This window comes from Ananas comosus, linkage group 25 (assembly GCF_001540865.1).
Source record: "Ananas comosus cultivar F153 linkage group 25, ASM154086v1, whole genome shotgun sequence".
NCBI classification, from domain to species: Eukaryota; Viridiplantae; Streptophyta; class Magnoliopsida; order Poales; family Bromeliaceae; genus Ananas; species Ananas comosus.
The window spans coordinates 181,898-208,526 of NC_033645.1; the positions used below are offsets into that span (position 1 = coordinate 181,898).

Sequence of the window (26,629 nt, forward strand, 5' to 3'; positions counted from 1 at the left end):
ACCAAAGAGAGTACTAAAGTGAGAAAGTACGAAACCACAGAGAACTAGCTCGATACATTTTAACCAAAGGATACTAAAATGAAAAAGTGCGAAACCATATGAGGGTTTTGAAGTTTTTTCTAACATTATGAGGCCCTACAGGCCCATAACTCTATGATGGATATTTTAGCCTAGGCGATGTGAGTGCACGGGTGCACTCACTAATTTTTTTCTATTAAAATACAAGCACCGAAACGTGGGCCATCAATGGTGGGCCCACGTGTCAGCGTGACAGCACCGTGATATATCACGGTTGATGTAAAAAGACGCTCTCGGGCTTTCTGGGGGATCGGAGACGAGGCGGTCAGCGGCACTGCACCACCCTCGCGATATTTTTGTTGAGACGGCCACGTGGCAGTTCTCGTCGCAAGAGGTGGCCCCGCTCGCTAGACTCGCGCACGTGGCCGATGGTGGAGCGGGTGGGGAGTTAGTGGATGTGAACGAGCCGGACATGTCACCCCTTTTTTTTATATTTATTTTATTATTTTTTAATTTCTTTGGATACGCTACTCCGAGGGACCAGTGCTGGAAACGTTTCCTTTTCTTGTAAAGAAAAAAGAAAAAAAAAATTTAATGCACCATTTAATTTTATTTATTATAAGAGTTTTTTTTTTTTGCTAAATTTACTTCAAAAATACAGCAAAATAATATACTAATATAAATAATAATAAATAATAATAATAATAATAATAATAATAAGCTTAAATTTGAGTATCTATTTTTACAGATAGAATATATTTTTTTATTATAAACTTTTCAAAATGACTAGTTAGAAATTAGAAATTTTAATTTCTATTTTCATTATATTGATTGAAATTTATTTTGTTTAGAATATTTATCACTTAAAAATAAATTTAGTGTATATAAATCTACCTATCTATCTATACCAAATATTATTTGATGATTGGGCCATATAAAAAATAAAAAATAAAAAATATATATTATTTGGAGATTCGGTCACATCAAGAAACTTCTTGGTGAAACCAGACACCAAGCCAATTGTAGCCAATGAGAGTTTGCCACGTATCCAAATAAAAAATTTTGAATGCCCAAACTAACTTTAAAATATATATCAATTATAAATTTCTATAGTATAATAAATTATTTATATATTTTATATTATATTATACTATATTATATTTACTTTATAATATTAATTATCAGATATTTCACCAATTTTGTACTGTGAATAAAGTATTGGTAAGCACTAGGTGTAAGCAAAATCTTTTTTTCTTAGAATTATGGGTGCACCCTATTAATTATTATTTATAGAAAGTGTATATTTATACATATACCACATGCCTAAAACTCTTTAATAGAGATTTTGATATTAATTCATAAAATACAATTTAAATTAGTAGGTTTTATAGATCGTATATATTTAATTAAAAATTGATATTAGAATATGGTGTAAGGAGTATTAATACTCTCTCTCTAATCAATTTTAATAAGGCAAAGGCACTCTCACCTTTATGTTGAAATAAGTTCTCTAATTTTAACTTTTAGATTAAAAAAAATATTGATAGAATAACTATCAAAACTAAATTTTGATTGAATTTTTAAAGAAAATTAATAGTTTAATATAACTTTATAAATACTAAAATTTAAAAGAACATTTATTAAAAATGTTAAAAGAACATTTTTTAATATTAAATTATTAATATTATATATTTAAATTATCTGAAATAAATAATAATATAAAGCAGTTGCAAGGAAGAGGAACATCTTCTTCTCCGATTGAAGGGTAGAGTTGGAAAACACATGTTATCTTCTGGTTTTTCCAACTGTACTTCGACTTTCAATTTTAACTGTTAGGTAAAAAATTATTTTTAGAATAACTATCAAAATTAGAAATTTGGTTGAATTTTTAAATAAAATTAGAAGCCTAATATAACTTTATAAATATTAAAAATGATATTTATAATAATATACTTAATTATAATTTTTTAATATTAAATTATTAATATTATATATTTGAATGGTCTAAAATAAATAATATATGTGAGTTCCCAGTAAAGCAGCAAGTGCGAAGAACATCTTATCTTATCAGATTGACGGGTAAACATGTCATTTTACGGTTCTCCCAACTCTACTTTATTATTATTTTTCTCTCATTACAATTACACAAGTGTACACGATTATACTAATTCAATGGATGGGGCTGCAGGACGGCGCTGGTGGAGGAGGAAAAATGTGGTCGCCAGCCTTCCGGGAATGATACGGGATTGAAACCTTCGAACGGGCGGTAGACGTGGCAGACTGGAGGTGGTGGGAAGTTGAGGAAGTCGTGAGGAGGAAGCGCGCAACCAACGGGAAACGAAAGGTACAGTCTGGACTCTGGAGTCTGGAGTGCCGTCCATTGTGGCGAGCAGGTGTAAAATATCTGCTAGCATCAAAATATCTACTTGTCTCTGAGTCGGTTATGGTATTCTTAAAATTAAAAAATTTTCATCATTACAAATATTCTTTCTTGAGAAATCCCACGTCCTAGATTGTGCTATTCCACCGGCCAACTTCTAAATTTCAGAGGACCACTATTATTCGAATAATATATTTAATTTGAAAAATATTGATGCCATGTAAAATATATTCCTTCATATGGTTTTAATTATTTTTAAGAAAGACATGCAAGTACTTATGCATCTACAAAAAATATCAAATAATTATACGATCATAATATGCTACACAATCATTGACGTTTGCATCCACATAAGATAAATAAAATAAATAATACACGCATGATATACAAAAAATAAAAAAATACCGCACAAGAACATAAAAAAAAAAAAATTGTATTGTCGATCTTGTTTTCCATATATATATATATATATATATATATATATATGGGATACGAGAAAATCGCTCACGTCAGCTAAGTTATTGAAAAATAATATATAGTTAATATATGTAATTATTTACTATTTATTCCTGCTAGTATTTAACTCTATCATTCATCGAGTTACATTTTTCTCAGGTTAATTGCATACAGTTTTCTATAAGCATAGTGAATTAAAAATATATTCTTACAAAGTTCAATTTTTATCTCTTATTCCCACAAAAGTTCGTTGATATTCATATTTGTCCCTCTGTTTTGCTACTGTTGAAAAACTGTTTATTTTTTAACAGTAGGTAAGTGAAATGTCAATTTTGTCATCACAAATATGTCCTCTAAAAGCCCTAACTGCTATAATCGTGCATAAATATCCCCCAAAAAAATTTTCAATTGTCATATTTTTTCCCTTTGAAAGCCAATCTAATCCACCATTATTGCAACCTCTTCTTTCATTTCTTTTCTCATAAACTTTTTTCTTTAAGTAAAGCAAGAAAAAATCATAGAAAAAATTGAATGGGCAAGCAACACGCGTTCGTGGATGAATGAATATGGAGAAATTCTTATTATGGGTTCGAAACTAGCATGAAAGAGAGAGAGGAAGAGAAAGAAGAAGAGGAAGAAGATGAAGAGTTTCCATTACTAGAATTTTGATTGAGAGAAAAAGTATAATATAAGAGGGATAAAAATATTAATTTACCTTATTGACTAATCAGGATTAAGTATTTTACCTATGGTTAACTGAATTTTTCTAACAAATCCTAAAAGCAGGGGCATATTTGAAAAACATTAAGATTTTTACAGGCATAACATAAGAAAGTTGAACTTTGTAAAGATATATTTGAAAGTCGCTATATTTAAAGAGAGTTGTGTGCAATTAATCTATTTTTTTCTATTTACAAATTAAACTGAGAAATTAAAATTATAAAGGAGGGAGATTGATGGATTTGTGGGGTGTAAGCTATAATATTTACTCCAAGGACTAAATTAATACATTTTCAAAAGTTTAAAAACTAAATGAGACTGCTAAAAGTTTTAAGTTTTCACGATTTGTAAACTTAGAGGATCAAACTAAAACTCAAGCTACATAAAAATTTAGAGACTAGCAGTGCAATTTATCAATATTATTATTGTTTTGAGAGAAAGATAGCATGCTATCTGTTTCATTTATTTCTTTTAGAAATAAATTTGGCTGAAAATATAAATTAAATAAGAATCGAACTTGGGACCTCGAGTACCAACCACCTAAATGTAAATGCCAAATATTTGTTTTTATTTTTGTTTTGAGCCTTGTACCTCAAAAATCAACCGAACTTCCCAATTAGAAACTCAATGATAAATTAGAGTTTTTGGAAAAGCAAAGAGAAATGTTACTGCTACTGCCCAATAACAAATTAAACACCTAAACTTAAATCAATCAAACTTCCCAATTTGGAGAGAATTGGATTGTTCCCAGCGGAGTTACAAAAGGAAATGGTCTAAGAAATTCATCCATCTCCAACATCAGTTGAAATGCAACAGGGTATCCTCTTAAGCTGTGTTTGACCGTCGAAATAAAATATTTAATAATTATTCATGTAGTATATAGATTTTTCTTGTGCGATTGGAAATTAAGAGTTTGTTTTTAGCTCCTTCCAAATTTCTCGACATCTACACTTTGGTAGCATATGTAGAATAATTTATCTACAAGGTCAGATATGGCATCAATTCTAAACATTTGATCATATTTTTCATCAATCAAATACTATAAATTTAAATAAATAAAACAGTATACTGAATAAGATATTCATGCATTCAAACATAGTCTTAATTTGAGAGCAATGATTATGCATTTCACTTTTTACGTCCCCATGTCCCTCCCGTGTCTTCATATGGTGATTGTCACTGCTTATGGACACGAACTTGAGTGATCTAGAATGGAGCTGAAGATATACATGTATATGTAAACCCTAGAACAAAAAATAATACACAGATGCCGAGTTGGGTCTCTCTCTTATGTACATATCCATCCCTACTGATATCATCACAAGTGCTAACTTACTATCAAATTAAAGCAACACAGGCTATTTATGAATGCAGGAACATCTTTTTCGACACACAACTCTTTTATTAACTCAATATCGATACAGGTTTTTTTGAAGTAAAAAGTAAGTAGAAAGTTACAATATATACTATATGCGGTCTCTATATCATTTATTTAGATTGCATGATAATCATAGAAAAACACAGAATCTTATATGACCTAAAACTAAGCTTGTATATTATTACAATAATGCAGGAAAATCTCAATAATACAAAGTTGTTATTATTATTAAATAACTTATTCAGATATCAAAATATGCCCCAATTTGTTTGTATGCCCAATTTATTTGAAACTTGCTTCTCTACAAAATAAAACAATATGATCTTGGGTATTATTCGGGCCCAAATTTGAGTAATTGGGTCCGGGCCCCGTCATCTGAACAGGCCTGGCCCGTATTCTACGAATTCCGTAACGCAGTTTTCCTACAATCTCGCGTACATGATACGTATTTTTTTTGCTTTTATAAAGATTATGAATACACACATCTAAATATAATCTATCACATTTGAAAATTTTATATTCTTCTTAAAAAAATGCTAGATTTTGAAAATTTATTAGTTAAATGCCAGAGTAATAAATATGAATACTAAAGAGAATTGATATTACTAAAGTAGTTTTTATAGTAGAGTTGCTATGCTATTACTAGCACCGAGGCCTTCTTGTTATAAACTCATTTTCAATGATCGGACATTTAATTCGATGATCGGCATTGTTAAGTATAATTTAAAGTATTTAAATATTTTAGAAATAAAATTTTATAATTTTTTTAAAAATTATTTTTTATAGTACATCAGCTTGCTAAAAAAAGGTTCAAATTTGAACAACAACCTTCTACTAATATAGAATAGTATTTTTCAAATTCGGAACTGGATTTATAGATTTTGTTCTTAACAATTAATTTTGTTTAAAAAAAATGCAATCAATTTGGATTTGTCAGCATCATTGAGCGAGAAAACATCTTACACGGGCCATTAAAATTGTTACTATGGAAACTGTTTGATCACAAAGTAAATAATTTTAAAAAATTACAATATTCAGTATCTAAGAACTTGAAAAGTGGTAGATCATACCTAATAATATTGATTTTCGAAAAGTATCGTCTATAGCACAAAGGAATAGGCATTATTAGAAGTATTTCAGCTAGCTCACAATTTGGTAAGAAAACGTACAAAACTTACTTAAACTATGAATTATTTTGAATCGACAATCGAATCTTTTTGAAATTTTAATTTTGCAATCCAATCGTTCAATTTGTTTTATTTTAGCCAGCTAGTGATATTTTGACTTCAATTTTTGAATACAATGCTTATCTTTGCAGATTTAGCTAGCATATTTCATACAATTTTCGTAACTATACATTTATTAAAGTAAAAAAAAGCAGCTAATATTTTGAAGATAAAGTGCCATCGAACTATTTAAATCAAATAAATTGAAAACGGAAATTCAAAATTTTCCTTAGTCCATCTGTCCATGCAAGTTTTATAGCGTTTTACCATGCAACTCTTTTACTACTGCCCTTCTCGATTCATCACAGCCGTCCATCGTCATCTTCCCCGTTTTCGCAAATCGGACGGCTGAAACAAAGAAACTCTGTTTCTGGAAGGTGTTGAAGAGGATGCACATAAGGTGACAGGTGCAGCAGTTTCGGAGGATGGAGAACTGTTCTGTGTTTGTGGAGTTAACAATATCTAGCTTTTTATTGCAATGTACAAAAAGAAATAATAGGTCATTATACTTACTAATTTAGCAAGAGTTAATTTTTTACCAATATACACACACATAAGCTTTAGGAAATTGTGTAATATTTTGAGTTGTACCACCAATTTTTTGGAAATAAAATAACACCTTGTTTGCTCTCTTGCAGAATTTTCATATCCTCTGATCTACTCCTTTTGTCTCAATAGACAGAGTTTGTGCAATAACTCTCTAATATATGGACTCAATATGATTTTATATTTACAGCTTCAAATGATTATGTATGATAATATTCACCATAACTATTTATCAAAAAAGAAAGCCAAGCAGCCAACTGTTCTGAGAAGCAACTTTCATGCCTACTTTTGAAACAGGGAAAAATAGAAGTTCCATGGTGCTGAAAATACAAATGAATTCACCATTCAACAAATATATAACAATTACGTCACGCAAAGCAACAATCTATTGTATGTTTAACTCAGCTTAGCAAACTGCATGGACAAAAGTGGAAGTTATAATGTTTTACTCAAATTGGAAGACACCCAAAAATTGGCCCCAAAAGCACCTAAGATAAAGCCTAATTTGGCCTTAACATTTCTACTCTCTCCCTAAAACACTATCACAGCAGTAATGTAGTGAAGTATAATCGAAAAAGTGATAACAACAGATGGTCCTATCAGCAAGAACTTTGTTCCTGCACTGCACTGAACATTCGCTCCGCTAAAACAGCCGCTCCTCTGCGCAATCCCGCTCCCACCTTCGAGTACGAAAGTCGAGTTAGTTCTCCCGCTGCTAAACAAAACACACCAGAAGAATGCCCCATGATGCGCTCTGTTAAACCCCACTCCGACTTCAGTGTGCTCTTTGCTGTGGAGAAGGGAGAGTGTTCTCTTGTCCCGGAAAAGAATGGCTGAGAATGCTTCCTCTGCTTGAAGATACTTCTGCTGACACGCCACGAGATGGCCGGATATAGTGTCGAGCGTCGGCAACTCTACCCCGCAATTGGGAGCATAAACTTCGGTAATGTCGACTTCAGGCGGATTACAGCTCACCGTGTTATTACTGCTGCAGTTGCCCATGCACTCTGATATATACTGCAAAGCCATGCAACCAAGTCCGGGACTGTCGTGGAGTTTCGGTAGCTTGATTGCTGTGCGATTCGTGTTTATTAAATTGACAATTTCGTTAGCTGGATTTCCTGAAAAATAGAAGACGGAATCGAAAGATTGATTTCTGTATTGAAATTTCAGTAAATGTTAAGATAACTGACGTGAAATTGATCATTCTGCACATCACAGAAAAAATGTGAGCTGAATCACTGCATGAAATTGATCATTAATGTATATTTTATGGAAAATAATGTTACACTGCAGTTTATCAATCTGGCTGGAGTTCTCTAACATGAGATTAGTGGGATTGATTGTGACATCTGGGATAGTAAGTAAGATTTAGGGGAAGCTGTAGTGATCTAATTCGCCGTAAAGTAGTTTAAACTGCAAAATTTGATAAAATTATCAATTGATTTGGTAAAATCTCCAATTTAATTTGGCTAACATCACTCGATTCCCAAAACTTAGTATTTGAGAGGGTCTCAACCAGAAGAAATATAGCTAAATAAGAGCATTCCAAAAGACAGATAGAAAGAGGCTTATAATTTCTGAAGGATAGAATGGCTATACAAATTACAGATTCTAACATGATTAGAGATTCTTTTTTTTTTTTTTTTTTTGCTGATTAGAGAAATTAAATGATAAATAACAGAGAACCAAATCAAATGAAACCATGTTTTCTATAAAAAGCTAAAAAAAAAAAAAAAAAAAAATNGTAGAATTTCCAGTTTCCACACTGTCAAGTAGGAGTTCCTCCTCTTTCTCACAATGAGAGAGAGAGAGAGAGAGAGAGAGAGTTTTTGGGAGGTGGGGGGAGGAGACAGTGGGTATTGCTGCAGTTGGTGGGGGGGGTTACAAAAGTGCCCACTGCAGTGCTGGAGAGCTGGAGTGGAGTGGAGTGGAAATGGGCAAAAACCCAGATGGTCTTTTCCTCCTCCTTTTTTTTTTTTTTTTGCTTTATTTTTTTTGGGCTGTTGCTTATTCATCCTCATCCCTTATTAATTCAAAATTTCTAATTCTAAAATAATCAAAATACACATTTAAAACCGAATACTATTAGTAAATTTTAGAAAAAAAAAAAAAGGGATGTTTGAAGAAATTTTTTAAAATCAATAAAATGTTTTAGTCCTCCAGAAACAATAAGAGATTTTTAAAGTTTTGAATGACATATTAAATATCTAATATATTTCTGGTAGACTAAAATGCTCTTATTGATTTTTAAAAATTTCTTTAAACATGCTCATAACAATAAAGTTTACTAATAAAATTTGAAGTTTTGAAGAATATTTTGAAAATTTAAAAATAAATTTAAAAATTTTGAATAGTAGTGAGGGATGTATAACTTTCATAAAGTTTACTAATAAAATTTGAAGTTTTGAAGAATATTTTGAAAATTTAAAAATAAATTTAAAAATTTTAAATAGTAGTGAGGGATGTATAACTTTCATAAAGTTTACTAATAAAATTTGAAGTTTTGAAGAATATTTTGAAAATTTAAAAATAAATTTAAAAATTTTAAATAGTAGTGAGGGATGTATAACTTTCATAAAGTTTACTAATAAAATTTGAAGTTTTGAAGAATATTTTGAAAATTTAAAAATAAATTTAAAAATTTTAAATAGTAGTGAGGGATGTATAACTTTCATAAAGTTTACTAATAAAATTTGAAGTTTTGAANTTTTTTTTTTTTTTTTTTATGGTGGGTAATCTTTTTCCCGGGAATTGAGGGGAGTGGAATGATGCTGCTGCTGCTAGGGGTGCCGGGCTACAGCAGAATTGAGAAATGGGATGGACAGGGCCCCTATACACTGATACACACAACAACATGTGCTAGAATATATATATTTTTTTTTAAAAAAAAAGAAAGAAAGAAAAAGGCGTCCTGCTGCCCATCACAATTCACAAGCACCATGTTTGTTTAAAAAAATTAGGGAAAACTTTAAAAAACCCCCCGTGGTTTCGTGCATTCTCACTTTGCTACCCTGTGGTTTAAAACGTATCAATTTGCCCCCTGTGGTTTCGTTTTTATCTTTTTGTTATCAATTTTATTATTATTATTTTTTAAAATCAGTGACAAAGTTAAAATTAAAGGATACTAAAGTGACTATTCGATAAATATAGATGGTTATCTGAAGTTTTTTGTATATAATTTAACGAAATATTAACGAAAAAGCTTCCGAAAAGATAAAAATGAAACCACAGGGGGGTAAATTGATACGTTTTAAACCACAGGGTAGCAAAGTGAGAATGCATGAAACCACAGGGAGAGTTTTGAAGTTTTCCCAAAAAATTATAACATGCTATTAATTAGCCAGGGGTTTTTAAAAAAGGCCCAGGTTATAAATTATGAGTTCGGCTAGAATATTATTAACAGTAGATAAATAATATTTAACTATTTATTACAGTAAATAATAAGTTTTAGACATGGAAGTATTAAAAGAATTTATTGTTTGTACTTTTCATACACTATTAATAATTTATAATTCAAATTTTTAATGAATTATAACATTCTATTAATGTAGGATTTTTTTTAAAAAAATTGTATATTTTATTATTCTATTCAATGGTAAATTTTTATGAAAAAATAAAGATACAGTAATAATAAACTGGTAAAGTTATACTTTTCAAATTATAGAATAATAAAATAAAAATTGCTAAATCATAGAGAGCTAATTGAGGGTAAATTATTATGGTGACAACAGGGAATTTGTACGTTGGTGAGTTAATAAAAATAATAATTACATAATAAATTGTAGGGGAAAAAAAAGTACTATTTGCTTTTGGCTGGCATATTAGAGTGAGAGCCAGTACTGTACTGAAAGGGGTAGTGAAAGCTTTTAAAAGTTTTTCTACAGAATGATCCTTATCTTAGATTTACCTAATTTTCTAGGGCTTTTTTTTGCAAATAGCCCCTGACAAAATTTTATTTTAAAATTAGCCCTGTCAAAAATTTATTTACAAAAATGACCCTATCCTTGTCACGCAAGCGCCACGTCAGCGCCACGCGGGCGGGGTTGGGGCCAGGTGTTTAAGTTGAACACGGTGAACCATTCACCGTGTTCAAACACGGTGAATAGTTCACCGTGTCCAATACAAATATCCCCATTTAGTCAAAAAATGGCTAAGTCGAGATAGTTGTATTGGACACGGTAAATCATTCACCGTGTCCAATACAACTACCTAGGACTTACCTATTTTTTGGCTAAGGCTGTATTAGTATTGGACACGGTGAATGAATGATTCACCGTGTCCAAATGGTCCAATACAACTAACTCGACTTAGCCATTTTTTGGCTAAGTGGGGATATTTGTATCGGACACGGTGAACCATTCACCGTGTTTGAACACGGTGAATGATTCACCGTGTTCAACTTAAACTCTTGCCCCGCCCGTGTGGCGCTGACGTGGCGCTTGCGTGGCAGGGGCAGGGCCATTTTTGCAAATAAATTTTTGACAGGGCTAATTTTTAAAAAAAAATTTATCAGGGGACTATTTGTAAAAAAAGCTCAATTTTCTATCCACTGCCTAAATAAATGCCCCCTCCTTTCTAGGAAAAAAGAAAAAAAATCTAGAATGTACTAAATACATTACTAAATGGTGTCTCCAACCAATTAAATTATTTTTCTATCTAAGATTCGCTCGTTCCGTAATATTTATTAAAAATATTATTTTTATTATGTTTTTCTCTGAAAAGAAAAATATGATTAGCTAAATATAGATAATATGGTGTATTTGCTATGCAGTAGACTTCTTTCTTTTCTAGAGGAAAATGAGACTTTTGTGAAGCCAAAAAAGCAACCATTGTCACACATTTAAAATAACTTATTATTTGTTAATATTAGAGAAATTATTAAACAATATAAATAAATATAAGATAATTAATTTTCTTTCCTAAATGACTCCAACTCAAAATTACCATGTCAAAAAAAATTGAAATAACCATTTAAAAAAAAAAAAAAAAAAAAAAAAACTTCAGCTGTGGAAGAAAGGTGTTTTAATGTTTGGGTTTAGTTATGAAAAGCTTGCTTACACTGAAGGCCCCCTGTCTCAATCTGTTCCCTGTATTAAAATTAGATCAATTGCATTTTGTTATCATTTCAAAATAGAACCAAAATATTTTTTAAAAAATGGCAAAGATAGTAAAAGTTTACTAAAACATTCTATTTATACTTTACAATTCAAAGATAAGCAAAAATTTTAGATAAAACAATTTTATTCAATTTGTACAAGTTGCATTACTTATTAGTAACTTCATCTACAAATTTATTTTACAAAACTTTTCAACAATTATTTCCAATAATTGGAACCTTTTGAGATAGTGGCAAGTGAAAAAAAATAATCAATGTAATTTTTAATGCAGGAAGGTAATTGTGACAGGAGTTTTAAGTGCAAGGAAGCTTTTCATAATTTAGCCTAACATGTCATATTAAAACAAGTATTAATCCCTCTTCTCTTATACAAAATTAAAAAAAAGAAAAAGGGAACTCACTCATTTTACTTGAGCAATGTTATAAAAAGAGCTCTTTCAATTCTCATCAATGAATGTGCCTTTGCCTGATAAAAGAGCAGAACTTTTAAAGCAACTAGAACAAAACTAGTAGCAGAAACCAAGAGCGACTTCGTTGGGAAGCACTTCAATGAAAACTCAATGAGACCACCAAAACTAAACAAGAGAGGCGAAAAACTACCAAACATCTCAAAATAGAAGTGGAAATCACAACTACGATGCTGTTTCCTCGGAAAACAGGATTCATCAAAACATAACACCATGAAACACCATTATACCCAAGCCTTGTGTTCTATATAGTTCATCCATTGTTCTCTCAGGATGGAACATGCTAAAAATGCATACAAAAACAAAGTAACTAAAATAACGATAGAACATCGACAAAAAGAGATGAAGATAATCCTCATATTTAATCTCTAGGTTCACGACAAATTTTATTCCTCTAAAATAACAAGCTTTTAAATTAAGCAGATACTTTTAAGGTAGCATTGTATCATTAAGGCTCTGTTTGAAAGTCCGCATATATTATTTTTGCATAATTTATGCAAGTATAAGAGTTTTTTTACTGTGATTGTGAAAAAAAGTTTGATTTTGACTTCCTCAAAAATCTGAATATTTATAATTTGGTAGTATAACATATATCACTTAAAGATGATTTATCTATCTTATCTGGAAAAATAATTTGAAAGCTTAATATAGTATCCAATTCTAGATTTTGATCTCACTCCTCTCCTACCAAACATATATAAGTTTCTTAAGTAAATTATGGAAACAGTCCAAAAAATATATTTATGCATCCAAATTGTGCGTTAATATCTTTTGAATATGATTCTTTCCATAGAGACAAAGAACCTCTTCTTGTGCACTTACCAGAGCACAAATCTCATTATGAAAGAAGGGTGACACCTTCCTACAATATACAGTGATTTACATACTTTGTTGCCATAAACAAGTTGTCGAAGATACCTCTTTATTTCTCGCTGCACTGGATTAGCTACAGAAGCACGTTTTGGGCGATTCCTTTTCCATTCCTTTCCCATCAGTCTGAACCGATCTCAACTACCGACCGGTATTTTCCTGCGCCTCCCTGTCCATTTTCAAGAAATAAACATAGATCATTATCTTCACATAGTCCTACTCAATTTACCCAATCTCAAGTTTAGTTTAAGCTATAAGCGCTTCATATATATACTAGGTCATGTTTTCTGTGAAGACAATTGAATTATCAATACGATAATATTTCAGTCCTTCGAAGTTTTATTTTCTTTGAAGAAAAACTGCGGATGAACCACCAACAAATAACCAATGCCAAACTTTTAAGGAAATATCTGCTTAGAGGAGAGGAAAAGTTTATAAATGTTCTACAGCTTTTGAAATTCAGAAACTTCAGACCTAGTGCTACTCTGTAAAATGACCCAAGTTTTTGAAGTCCACCAAATTACTACTTGATCATCCTGTAAAATTCCCAAATATCGAACTTTTAAATCTCCCTACCCTAAGTGAAGTATTATATTAACAAATACTCATAAGGAGATACGCAAAGCTTACCATTATAGCCTTTACTCCAGAGGACCTGGGAATCAATTGTAGAAAGATACTCATCATCGAGGCGCTTCCATGTCTTGATTGACTTCACCCCATCCCACTGGCCTTCTTCCGTCTTTTCTAAATATGCAGAAACCACCCTCGCCCTCCTTGACCACCCAGCCTTCCCATAGGCGTGGTAGCCGAACCCACCAGCGTAGCAGAGGTATATACCAGTTAACTTACCGCAAAAGTCGTTCAGATGGTCATGCCCTGTGAAAACGGCCTTCACATCTCCGGCCTCTACCATGGTGGAAAAGAAACCTGAGTTGATTGAGGCTGAGCTGATGCCCTCCTGCTTCACTCCTGTAAAGTTAGAAGCATCAAAGCTGCTGTATTCGGGCAACGGGATATGGAAGTACACAAGACCAGGCGCCGGCTCCTTTTGTGCATGTGGTTCGCTCATGTACTTTCTCTGTAGTTATTTTCATGAAACTCAAATTAATCCAAACGTTTTCAATGCCTTGAAAAGATTCAGAATAAGTGCAGAATTATATTCGCAAAAAAAATATTCCATATTAAAAAAAGAAGCACCTGATAATTTAAATCGAAAGAAATGCTCTTAATTTTTCATTACATTGTCCAACATGCCAAGGCCGTCATGCCACTTTACTAGGACTTCCTATAAGACTATCTTATTTCTAATCTCTTTTAATGGTTAGTCCAACCCAACATGTTAAATCATGATTCGAAGTTGAAACATCGATATTGAAACTGTTACTTTTCAGTTTCAGTCAGCATTAATCCAGGCTAGTCCCAATACTAATCTGAAACAAAACTTTTTTGTGTTGGAACGATAGGTCAGAAAAGTATCACTTATATTGGAAAATATTGTAAAACCAAGTCTAGATAGGATCATTATAATGATTCATGTTTGTACTGATATTATTGAAAATTTGAGGGAAAATGTATATTGCCAAAACTGAAACTCTAGGCCATTCACTATGGCAAGTTTGGTGTGCTCAACAACACCATAAAAGTTGCAATCAACAGTTTAAAAAGTGTCAGAACAAGAGAACATCTTTAATACCAGTCTATCATGAGGATTATATACTGAAAATTATAGTTTCAAAATAAAATACCTGGTTTTCTAAGGAGGTCCTCTGGAACCAGAGCTGCTGGGATGGCTTGATCCAGCCGTAGCCAGGTATGGAGGGCACAGTGGAGTAATCACCGCTATCAACAAAGTAGAGATTGAGCACCGACTTGTTGGCAAGCACCGAGCCCTCAGGCCCGTGGACCTCCAAATTGTAGTTGCCGAAGCCGTCTATCTCCATGCCGCCTGGGTTGAGGCGTGATAGGGTGTATGGCATGCCTACGATGTGGCGCATCACACCCTCGCGGGACAATGTAGACTCCTGGTCATGGTTGCCAAGCACAGCTGCCCAGGGAAGCTTGAGAGCCACAGCCGGTGCGAATGATGCATTCAACGACTTAGCCGCATCAGTGGCATCAAAACCGAAGATGTTGTCGCCTGGTCCGAAGCACTTCAAAAGTGTTATAACTTGATATGAAAAATATGACAAAACATTCACATTCAGGACACTACAACAGAAGAAAAGGAACATTCTTCAAGAAGCACGAGGAAAAAATTTTGAAAGCGAATATTAAGCAATCCAATCAAAGAAAGAAAAGTCAAACACTATGCAGATTGAGCACTCTATCTTTATACTCAATCGTGGATATAAATAATGAACCAGAATGCTGTCTTTTGGGATTTATAGCGGTGGCCCCTAATGACTCAACACTTACAGCTTTTAAGCAATTTCATAAATAGGGTCAGAGCGTCCATCTTTTGAAAGCAAGTATATAGACATCTAACTTACTAATCAGATGAAAACATCTGTCTTTCTAATTAAATAAAAAACAAAGATGCATAACTATAACATATAGGAATTAGGAAACATACTTATAACATCTCATTTGCTTAAATTATTTTCTATATATATATATTTTAAGAGATGCCAACTTATAAGAAACACTATATTGCAGAATATTATCTGAAATATCCTGGGAACCAGTGAAAGTTTTACCCATGCTCTCTAAATTGTTGAAACTTACTACATTCATCATTTTATTTTCTTGTTGTTGGTAGCCGAATTTCCCGACCCTTGACCCGGTCAAAGATCCTCCTCGGGGAGCACGTCGGGGTGAGGAACGGCTGCGGATAGTGACCCTCGAAGTTTGCGCCCTTCGACAGATCAAGCGATTCGGCTGACGAGGGATCGAGCCAGCCGGGTTCGAAAACCTTTACTATAAAATCGGTTCGGCTGGTATGAGCCGAATGTATGAACTGTGCAGGGATCAATGTCGACAGAAGAGCCGAATGGAAGAAGTACACAGTAATTGGTCGGCTGAAAGAGCCGAATAAATGAAATACACAATGACTGGTCGGCTGAAAGAGCCGAATGCCTATATATATATATTAATAAAACAAAGTGTGCCCGAAAGGCTTACAGACTCTACGAATATGTAGTTTACAACAGAGCGATGCCCGTGGGGCAGACAGACTCCAGGGTTCTACTTAAAAGCTACTCCTAGGAAAGCAGTAAATGCGAAAAAAGAAAGATTACATTTAGACTACTCCTAGAAAGCAATAAATGCAGGAAAGGAAAGATATGAAAATGCAGTGGTATTCTTGTTCAGGGAAGAGAAAGACCCTTATTGCAGGCTTCGAAATTACTATTTATAGTAATATCAACCCGCATTATTGGTTGGTTGAAAGTAGTGGGGAGAGTGGTTGTAACCATGATCGTGGAAGTTACGCCCACTTCTCATAGAAGTTACGCCACACTTCTCAACCGTTCCCGTCTAAACGCTCTCAACCTTCAGGCGTCTTATTGCCGACTCCTGGTGTACCACGTGTCCTTATTTTTTTGCCTCATACGCGGGTTAGGTCGGCATATTAATTTTTTGGTATCAACAATGACCCCCTAATAGTCTTTCAAATGAACATTCAAATGACTATTGGTGCCAAATCGACTGCTCAATGACACAGCCGAGACCCAAGCTTTAATTTCGCTAGTTTTGGTCGGCTTAAAGAAAACGGCTCTTTATCATCCCACCCGCATATACCTCGGCCTTATCAGCCGATTCTTTACTTTTACTCGATTGGTTCGGTTCTTCTTGAACCGACTGTTCTTCTATCAAGGATTTTTCTTTGCCTTTGCTTTGATTTTTATATCGGCTCCATTGCAGCCGATCGTCCTCACTTTCTTTCCGGAATTGCTCATATTGGGCAACTCTAACACCTAGATCAAATATGTTAGAAAAATGCTTATCTTCAAAATGGTCTTTTATCTTAAAATGCAGACCATTTAACGCCATTTTGGCGAACTCTGATTCCGGCATTCTCATAAAGCACCGGGTTTTGGCTATTTTGAAACGGTTCAAATACTCCGTTTCACCTGACTTTTGTCGGTTTAAAGCCAAGTCGGCAACCGATAATTGTGGCTCCGACCTATAGAATTGCTCATGAAATTTTCTTTCCAATTCGTCCCAATCTAGTACGGAATTGCTTGATAAACTTGTATACCAAGTAATCGCCGTTTTAGTTAACGACGTGTTAAATAATCGAAGTTTCAAAAATGAGTCAGCGGCCGCTTCTCTACATTGGGCCGTGAACCGGGCTATATGCTCGACTGTATTCTCGGTCTCATCGCTCGAGAACTTGTCGAACTTCGGCATTTTCCAGTTTGCCGAATACGGATGCTCCACGTCGATGTTCGTGGGATAAGGAGATCTAAACACAGGCCGCATTGCCGGCCTTGTGCCTACTCCGAAAGTATTTCGGATGGCTTCTTCAATTTGTGCATATACTTCATTATTGTTCCCCTGTAAGGGAACTTGTGCTTGTGCTGCATTCGGTTCTTGTGGAGGTCCGAAGTTTTGTGCTACATGATTTGCTCCTTGAATATTTGGAGCCTGCCCCCCAGCTTTAATCCCCGCATTTTGGGGTTGATAAGCTGGTAAATGAGGTAAACTCGATGCAATCTCCGACCGCGGGCCGGCGTTTATATTCGTCGGCCTATAAGCAACTTGGAAAGGTGCCATTTGCGATTGCGTCTGTGAGACCACCGGCATGACGGGATTTTGTTGCATCGGCGCATTTAGGGGCCCCTGTTGCCCCCCGTAAGTTTACTCGTTTCGGATAAATAACTTTCTTATTCGAACAATATTTTCATTGTAGGCCGTGATGGCGGCCAGCACCGCGTCTAGTCTAGCGGTACTTTGATGGATATTTTGATCTAAAGTTTGCAGGACTCGGGCTATCTGGCCGAGTGCCTAAGTTAGATTCGGCTCTTGATGAGCCGACTGTCCACTAGTCTCGCCTCCAACAGGTAGTACCGCCTGATTCTCATTCGCATTTTCGGCGCTATTAGCTTGGTCATTCCTTGAAGGCCTGGGAATGGCTCTATTTCGGAGGTTCATAGCGTTATCGTCAACCATAGAACAAAGACTAGATTGGAAAAACCTGGATGGGCCCCACCGGGCGTGCCAAAAATTGTTGGTAGCTGAATTTCCCGACCCTTGACCCGGTCAAAGATCCTCCTCAGGGAGCACGTCGGGGTGAGGAACGGCTGCGGATAGTGACCCTCAAAGTTTGCGCCCTTTGACAGATCAAGCGATTCGACTGACGAGGGATCGAGCCAGCCGGGTTCGAAAACCTTTACTGTAGAATCGGTTCGGCTGGTATGAGCTGAATGTATGAACTGTGCAGGGATCAATGTCGGCAGAAGAGCCGAATGGAAGAAGTACACAGTAACTGGTCGGCTGAAAGAGCAGAATAAATGAAATACACAATGACTGGTCGGCTGAAAGAGCCGAATGCCTATATATATATATTAATAAAACATAGTGTGCCCGAAGGACATACAAACTCTACGAATATGTAGTTTACAACAGAGTGATGCCGTGGGGCAGACAGACTCTAGGATTCTACTTAAAAGCTACTCCTAGGAAAGCAATAAATGTGAAAAAGAAAAGATCACATTTAGACTACTCCTAGAAAGCAATAAATGCAGGAAAGGAAAGATATGAAAATGCGGTGGTATTCTCGTTCAGGGGAGAGAAAGACCTTTATTGCATGCTTCGAAATTACTATTTATAGTAATATCAATCCGCATTATTGGTTGGTTGAAAGTAGTGGGAAGAGTGGTTGTAACCATGATCGTGGAAGTTACGCCCACTTCTCATGGAAGTTACGCCCCACTTCTCAACCGTTCCCGCCTAAACGCTCTCAACCTTCAGGCGCCTTATTGCCGACTTCTGGTGTACCACGTGTCCTTATTTTTTTGGCTCATACGTGGGTTAGGTCCGCATATTAATTTTTTGGCATCAACACTTGTGTAACGTTTCTTTTGGTCAAACTTCGAGACACACAAGTATGTCGAAAGGAATACTTTAGTATCGAATGAAAATGAAGCCCAAAGAGATATATATCAAAATTGAAAAAGGGAAAAACTAATTAGCTATTCTGTGAAGTGCAAAATGATAATAAGATAAATTTAAGGTTATTCACAAAGGATTAATACAAAAAGGTAGGAGTGAATTTAAAGACCAATTGTGACAAGCGACGCATAAACAAAAGGAAACGATTTAAGGAGGGTCAAATGAAGGCATCTTAGATACATTACTGACAAAGATGTTTACGCATCATTTCGGTGTAACAGTAAATAAATATGAGAAGATGGTTACACGCCATCTCTAGTAGCATACTCATTTTTAATGTGCAGTTGTAATCCTAATTTTCAACTCAATAATAAGTGTGGTTAAAATTAATTTCCAAGGGTACATAATACCCTTAGCAGGACTCTGTCAAGCCATGTTAGTACCCTACTTTTATGAGGTATTCTATTCCTTTACTTGCTATGGATATTTTTGGAATTTGATTCCTTCAAAGCATGTTCAGTTTGGCAGCACCCTATACAGGCTAATTATCTCGTTCTCCTAGGATAACAAAGAACATAATCTATTATTCATGAGTAATTGCAATTATTATATAGATCAGAGCAATGACCGCCAAAATAACTGGGAGTAAAGGATAGGGCGGTTTGATAAGACAACTTGGATTGGCCAAACTAAATTGACGATCCTTAAGCTTCTTATTCTGAGTTTAGCAGAATGAGAGGATCTTTGAGTTTTCCCTCAACCAATCCTTTCATAAATTTAATAAGATTCACTTCCGAAAACAAACATACATTCCAGCTGCTGCCTTTAAAGTGGTTTCTTGATACAAATACAGTCAGTATTTTAGAATAAATATGGGCCCTCCAATGTTCGAACTTAAGTCCATCCCATTGCAAACCCATTATCACTCTGTGTCACTGTGAAGTGTGAACATGATAATTTATCCTGATACTCATTAATACTCATTATTACGAAGGAAATTAAAAAACACTGGTATATGCTGCATGATTAGAGAATATCCCATTTTAGTTTCTTTGTCACAGATACATGTCAAACATCATATGAAAATGAACACTCCCGAAATATCTATAGCATGCCAAACCTTTCTTGGCCCGGTAAAGCCCACATTTTGGTACGGCTACATAGAGACAAATCCTATCAATATTAAAGTCCATGTGGTCCAAGCCTCAATTTTATCAAAAACAAACACGTCCACTGAACTGAAAACAAAAGAAGATGAAATTTAACTATTGAACAATGCTATGCAGCTCACACCGAAAGAAAGGACATCAATTACACTATACAACATTGAGCTTATCGCAGCAATTCTACATTCCATTAAAAATGATAAAATCTTAAACAAAACCCAATATTTTGATATGTATGGCGCTTCTGATACGCTGTAAACTTTCAAAAACCTAGTTTTGATAGGTAACTTGTCCTAAGATGCTTTTTATCTAGTAGAAAACAATGAGAGTAGTTTAAAATTCATGCATTTCACCATAAATACGATCTCTTCTGAAATTTACCACCGAAATTGAACCTAAAAGTTCGAAATCTAAAAGTTTCGTCACCAAATTTAGGTTTTTCTATGCTTCTCAACTGAGTGGCGACTAAGAATTTGGTTGTCGAAGAAAGTAATTAGCAAATCAAGTAAACAAACGCTCAAAACACTGTTAACCACACCCAACCTGAGCTACAATTTGTGACCTGAAAAATTCTAGCATAGAAATTGAAAGCACAGGTAAATTAAGCGTAACTACTACTACGTTTCACACAGTAAAAGATCCAATTGCTAACATTAGCACTTTAAACAAATCAAACAAAAAGATCCGAACAAAACTACGAATATCCCTAGGGCAAAAAAGAGAAAAAGAAAAAAGAAAAGAAAAAGAAAGGGGCAAGAGATCGGAACCGGTGAAGACGACGAGATCGGGGTTCTCGGCGCGGATGACGCGGAAGAGGAACGCAGTGGTGTTGAGGTCGGAGCACGTCGCCATCTGGGAGGCGAACACGTCGAGGCACTCCGTCGTCCTCCCATTGGCGTAGTGCATGTCCGCGACCTGTAGCACCTTGAACTCCCCGCTCCTCCCCCGGAACCGGAGCCTCTCCGCCGCCGCTGCCGCCGCCGCCGCCGCCGCCGGAGATCTACCTCCGCCGCCTCCTCCGCGGCGCGGTCCCCGAGATTCCACGGCGATCGCCATGGAAGAGATGAGGAGTAGGAAGAGGAGGAGGCGGAGGAGGAGGAGGAGGAAGGGGAGGGGCGAGTGTTTGACCTCCATTAATGGAGTTCGAGGGGTTACTTGTGGGAGGGAGAGAGGGAGAGAGATGGGGTATTTTTTATAGTACGAGAATTGGACGGCTGTGATTTTTCGGGTAATGTCGTGCGGGGTTTGATGTGCGTGTGAGAATGAACGAGAATGAGCTAATACGGTTAAATAGTAGACCCGGAGCCGGAGCGGAATGGGGACGACGCGAGCCGGGCTGAAATAATTGCCTGCACCGAGTGTACAAGAAGAAGTACACCTCATACACCGCACCTAGGAAACCCCACTACACAGATATCAAAATCAAATGTAGTGTCAAAAATTATAAATTTTGTAGATTTTTTTCTTTTTAACAAGTCAAATAATATTTTGTAATTTTATTATTGATTGTCAAAAATACTCACGCTGTATTCGGATGTATTAGTACATTACTCAAAAAACATACAGTATTTAATAGATAAAGTGTGTGATCAAATATACAAAATAAATGTTATATTTGTATAAAAAAAATTTTATTCGGATTAAGATGAATTACCTCGTAAAATTATTAACTTTTTATGGAGTAAAAATTAAACTCCTAACTCCCAGTCATACAAAAAAAAAATTATACTTAATAAATCATTATTAAATATTTATTTTAGAATCCGAATTTTTTCAAATATACTCTCCCTCTCTCTAAAATTCACTTATGAAATTCACTGATAGAGGGGTAGATTCGATACTGAGAGATAAAATCTTAAAAACTTTAATAAATAGTGTAATAAGGCTATAAGAATAGAAAAAACTTTAATAAATAGTGTAATAAGGGCAGAAAAAACTTTAATAAATAGTGTAATAATTAAAGGGTAGAAAAGCAAAAGCCCCCAAAAATTGCATGTTGCTTGATATTTGCAGATACACTGGGTGCAGGCAACAATTTCTACGCAGGGCGGCTGAAGGGCAAGTGGGTAGACTTGGCAGGTCCGCTCCTGCCAAATTTTGTCGCCATCATCTGACCACAACAACTAAAAATTAGCTGTTTATGAGTTAGCTTGTATTTGGCCCGAAATGGTACAAATTTGAATTGCGCGTTTAATAAATAAATACTATCGAAAATAAACGAGTTATGTTATTATCTATTTATTTTCGATGATAGAGAATCGACGATCGATATCGTTGAATATAATCTATACTACTTAAAGCGTGTGAAAATTAAATTTCAAATTTTTTCGATATTATTGACCTAATGATCAAAGGGTTTCAAAATTTATAATTTTGGTGGTCGATATAAGATATTTTCTTATTTAACGGCGTAAAGATATCCAAATCAATTGAATTTTGATTAGAAAATTCTCTAAACTATTTAGGAGAAGATCTATACTCTTGATTTAGATTATAAGACTTTTATCATCATTTTTTAAGAATATTTATTTTCAGCCGTTCATTTTTGTGCCTACTTGATGGATAGGAGAACAATATTGAAAAGATATAAAATTTGATTTTTAGATGTTTCAAGTAGTATAGATATTTCATTTTCAATTGTACCGATCGTCGATTTGGAAGCTCCATTATCAAAAAATAAATAGGTGACAACGGAATCCGTTTGCTACCGATAGTATTCTAGCTAAATTCTATATATTAAACAAATTTTTTTTATATATATAGCAAATTTAAATATTATTTTGTAGATTTTACTTTTTCTTTGTTAGCATAACTTTTAAAATTTAATACTAATTAGTGTGTACCGACCATTTTTAAACCAAGTGGCAAAGGGTTTGATAGTTGATATCCAAGGTCCTAAGTTTGAATCCTAGTTTGATTCACATTTTTAGCTAAGTTTATTTTTAAATGAAATAAACAAAGTGGGTCCAAAAAAAAAAAAAACTAATTAGTTTGTGTGTATCAATAATAATAAACTATTAATAATACTAATAATAGTTAGTATTAATATTTTATTTAAGTTTAATTCAATCTGGCTTGAGAGCCAGCTCGAATTAGTTTGAGACGAAATAGTAATTGTGAGAGTCGAGACCAACATTAGACTACTTGAATTGCATGTAAACCTTAAATTATCTAATAGTTTTTTTTTTTTTTTTTTTTTTTTTTTTTTTTTTGAGAGGAAGGTACGTAGCACGTTACCTGTTTCATTCATTTAGCAAATATAAATATATAAGTTTTAAAAATATAACAAAATTTATTATTTAAAATATCATAACATACAATAAAAATATTTAGTCTTAAAGTAAAAAATTTCGTAATATAAAAGACGCGATAAGAAATTAGGACTAAAATTTTTAGAATGGATAAATAAAAATATATGTACTTTAATTAAAAAATATATTTTTTTAATTAAAAAATATATGTGGGGGACCCGTGGGTGCCCGCGGGTTACCCAAAATACCCACAGCTTAATGGGTACCCATCTGTTTTTCTCGTAATTTTTTGGATTTGAAAAGTTGGTATCCATACCCGTAAATTTGCTGGTAACCAGCGGGCACCCGTGGATATGGGTTGAGATTGCCAGGTCTACCTCTACCGATCTTTATAGGCAGCGCGAGGTGGGGGTGGCGACTGCAGAACATACGGTGGAAGATGTAGAGGATGAGGGAGAGGACACTGTAGTGAGAAAGAAAAAGAAGAAAGAGTGAAGAGAAAAAAAAAGAATATACATATAGAGAGAGAGAGAGGGAGCGAGGCTGGTGTGCTTCTAAAAGTACGGAGCTCTTCGTGCTTCCAAGTCATTTCAATGTTGGGACTTTCGAATCGAGGATCGGCTCCATTAGATTTGATCTAGAATGTGATTTTTTTATATTATTTGTCTAGTGATCGAAGAAGCTCAAAATCAATGGCTGAAAATTAAAATCTTACAAAATATGATGATATGACATTAAAATTTTAGATCAAAGATATTGATCTTATTTTATATAGTATAAAGAAATTTCTAGTAAAATTTTATATGGTTTGGATATTTCTACACCGTTAAACTTACAAATGATTCACCGAGGCTATTAAAATTATTGATTTTGAGCCCTTTCGATCATTCGACAAATAATATTAAAAAAACACAAAATTTATTTTCTATATGCTTCAAATACTTTAAATTAAATCTAATGCAGCCGATCATTAATTCGAAAGTCCCAACATCGAAAACAACTTGGAAGCATGAAGGGCTCCTCGCTCTCTCTCTCTCTCTCTCTCTCTCTCTCTCTCTCTCTCTCTATATATATATATATGGAGCAGGACTACTGTGCTCTCAGGAGCACGGAGGCCTTCGTGCTCCTGAGCCGTTTTCGATGATGGAATTTTCGAATCAACAATCGGCTCCGTTAAACTTGATCTAGCGTATTTGAAGTTTGTAGAAAATAATTTTTGTGATTTTTCGATATCATTTACCTAGCAATCGAAAGGATTCAAAATCAATAATTTTTAACGGCTGAAAATAAAAATCCTATAAAAAGTGGTGATATAGTACTAAAATTTTCGATCAGAAATATTGATCTTGTTGTAGATAGTATAAAGAATTTTATATCAAAATTTCATCTGATTTGACTACTTCTACACCATTAAACTTGAAAACGGCAGATATCAACCATTAAAAATTATGAATTTTGAATCCTTTCGATCACTAGGTAAATGATATCAAAAAATTGCAAAAATTATTTTCTAAAAACTTCAAATGCGCTAGATTAAGTCTAACGGAGCCGATCGTCAATTCGAAAATTCCATCATCGAAAACGGCTTAGGAGCACGAAGGCCTCCGTGCTCCTGAGAGCACAGCAGCCCTGCTCTATATATACGTATAGAGTGGAGCTAGAATACTTTTAGAAGTACTAAGTGGGTGGTACTTTAGAATTTTTAGCCCTTGGATGGTGAGATGTGAGGTTGAGATGATGGTGATAGATGCTGGTAGGTGGAATAATGTTTGATCCAAGGGATATTAGTAATTATGGAGTGGATCCAAAGATTAGAAATTTAGAAGCACCAAGTGAATGGTGCTTCTAAAAGTATCTTAGCTCAACTCTATATGTATATATATATTTCTTCTCATGAGAAAAATTAAGAAGTAGGTAAGAAAGAAAAAAAAAAAAAACACCATTTGAGATCAAGTTATACTATTAAAACTAAGTTGCACTATTTGGTACTTAAGTTATAAATATTTTTATTGTGTAAATATCAAATAGTTTCAAATAGTATAATTTATCCTTAAAATAATGCAAGTTAGTTTCAAATAGTACAACTTAGTTGTCATCATCATCTAACAGGTTTCTTCTTCACAACCATAGTTGAGGTCAAGGCCGGCGAATAGGTCACATACCTCCTTTTTCCCACGGCGGAGGAGAAGATACTATTGAATGTGGGTCATGTGATTTATTCAAGGCAATGTATAAAGATACAATCGGTTTATTCAAATCAATTTATAAAAATACGGTAGATCTAACGGTTATAATGTATATGGACAAGCCCTTAACAGACAGACGTGATTTAACATCCTTACATCAAGTTATATATAAATATGTAACATATCGGAGTCCCGGTCTAATCCTAATCTTAATTTTCTGTGACAGTCCGATCTCCGGGGGTAAGAAAATTAGAATCGAAACGTCCCGCTCTTTTGCATATCGTGAAAGAGGACAAATTACAAGCTAGAATCACCGTCTACAATTCGGATATATATAAAAAACAAAATTATGGCAGAAAATACGATTTTAATTTCTTATAAAGTTTTAATAGATGCAACCTTTAGGGGGCGTCACGCAAGCCGGAGTCGAGAAAGAGGAATGTCGACGTTGCGCTTCCAGAGGCAGTGGGTGTCGAAGGAAATGACATGGAGAAGACAGGAGGAGGGTGCATCACATTGTCGTTGTTCCAAAACTACATCGCCATCGGAGAAGGAGGAAGAAAAATCGGAAAGATAAAGAAAGGAAGAAGCCCCGACGGGACGGACGGAGACGAACGCGAGAGAAAGAGAAATAAGAACAATTTTATTATTTTATTAAAAATTCAGAATGAATCTATAAAAACCCAAAAAAATACCCTATTTTTGGCAAAAAAATGCAAACTTAATAAATTTTTTTATCTAAATTTAAAAAAATTAATAAAAAGAAAAAATAAAATTTCCATATAGAAA

At 34.3% G+C, this 26,629-nt stretch overlaps 2 protein-coding genes across 2 annotated transcripts; both read right to left on the reverse strand.

Annotated features, from left to right (window-relative positions):
• Window positions 7,052–7,900, reverse strand: LOC109729042 (the record flags this gene model as incomplete). Its single annotated transcript, XM_020259662.1, has 1 exon — window positions 7,052–7,900. A coding segment is annotated over one exon (645 nt), but the record flags the coding sequence as incomplete, so codon positions are not given.
• Window positions 13,022–21,387, reverse strand: LOC109729041 (probable inactive purple acid phosphatase 29; the record flags this gene model as incomplete). The annotated part of the gene is given in 4 exon segments (XM_020259661.1): window positions 13,022–13,349; window positions 13,811–14,261; window positions 14,929–15,320; window positions 21,171–21,387. Coding segments are annotated over 4 exon segments (1,092 nt in total), but the record flags the coding sequence as incomplete, so codon positions are not given.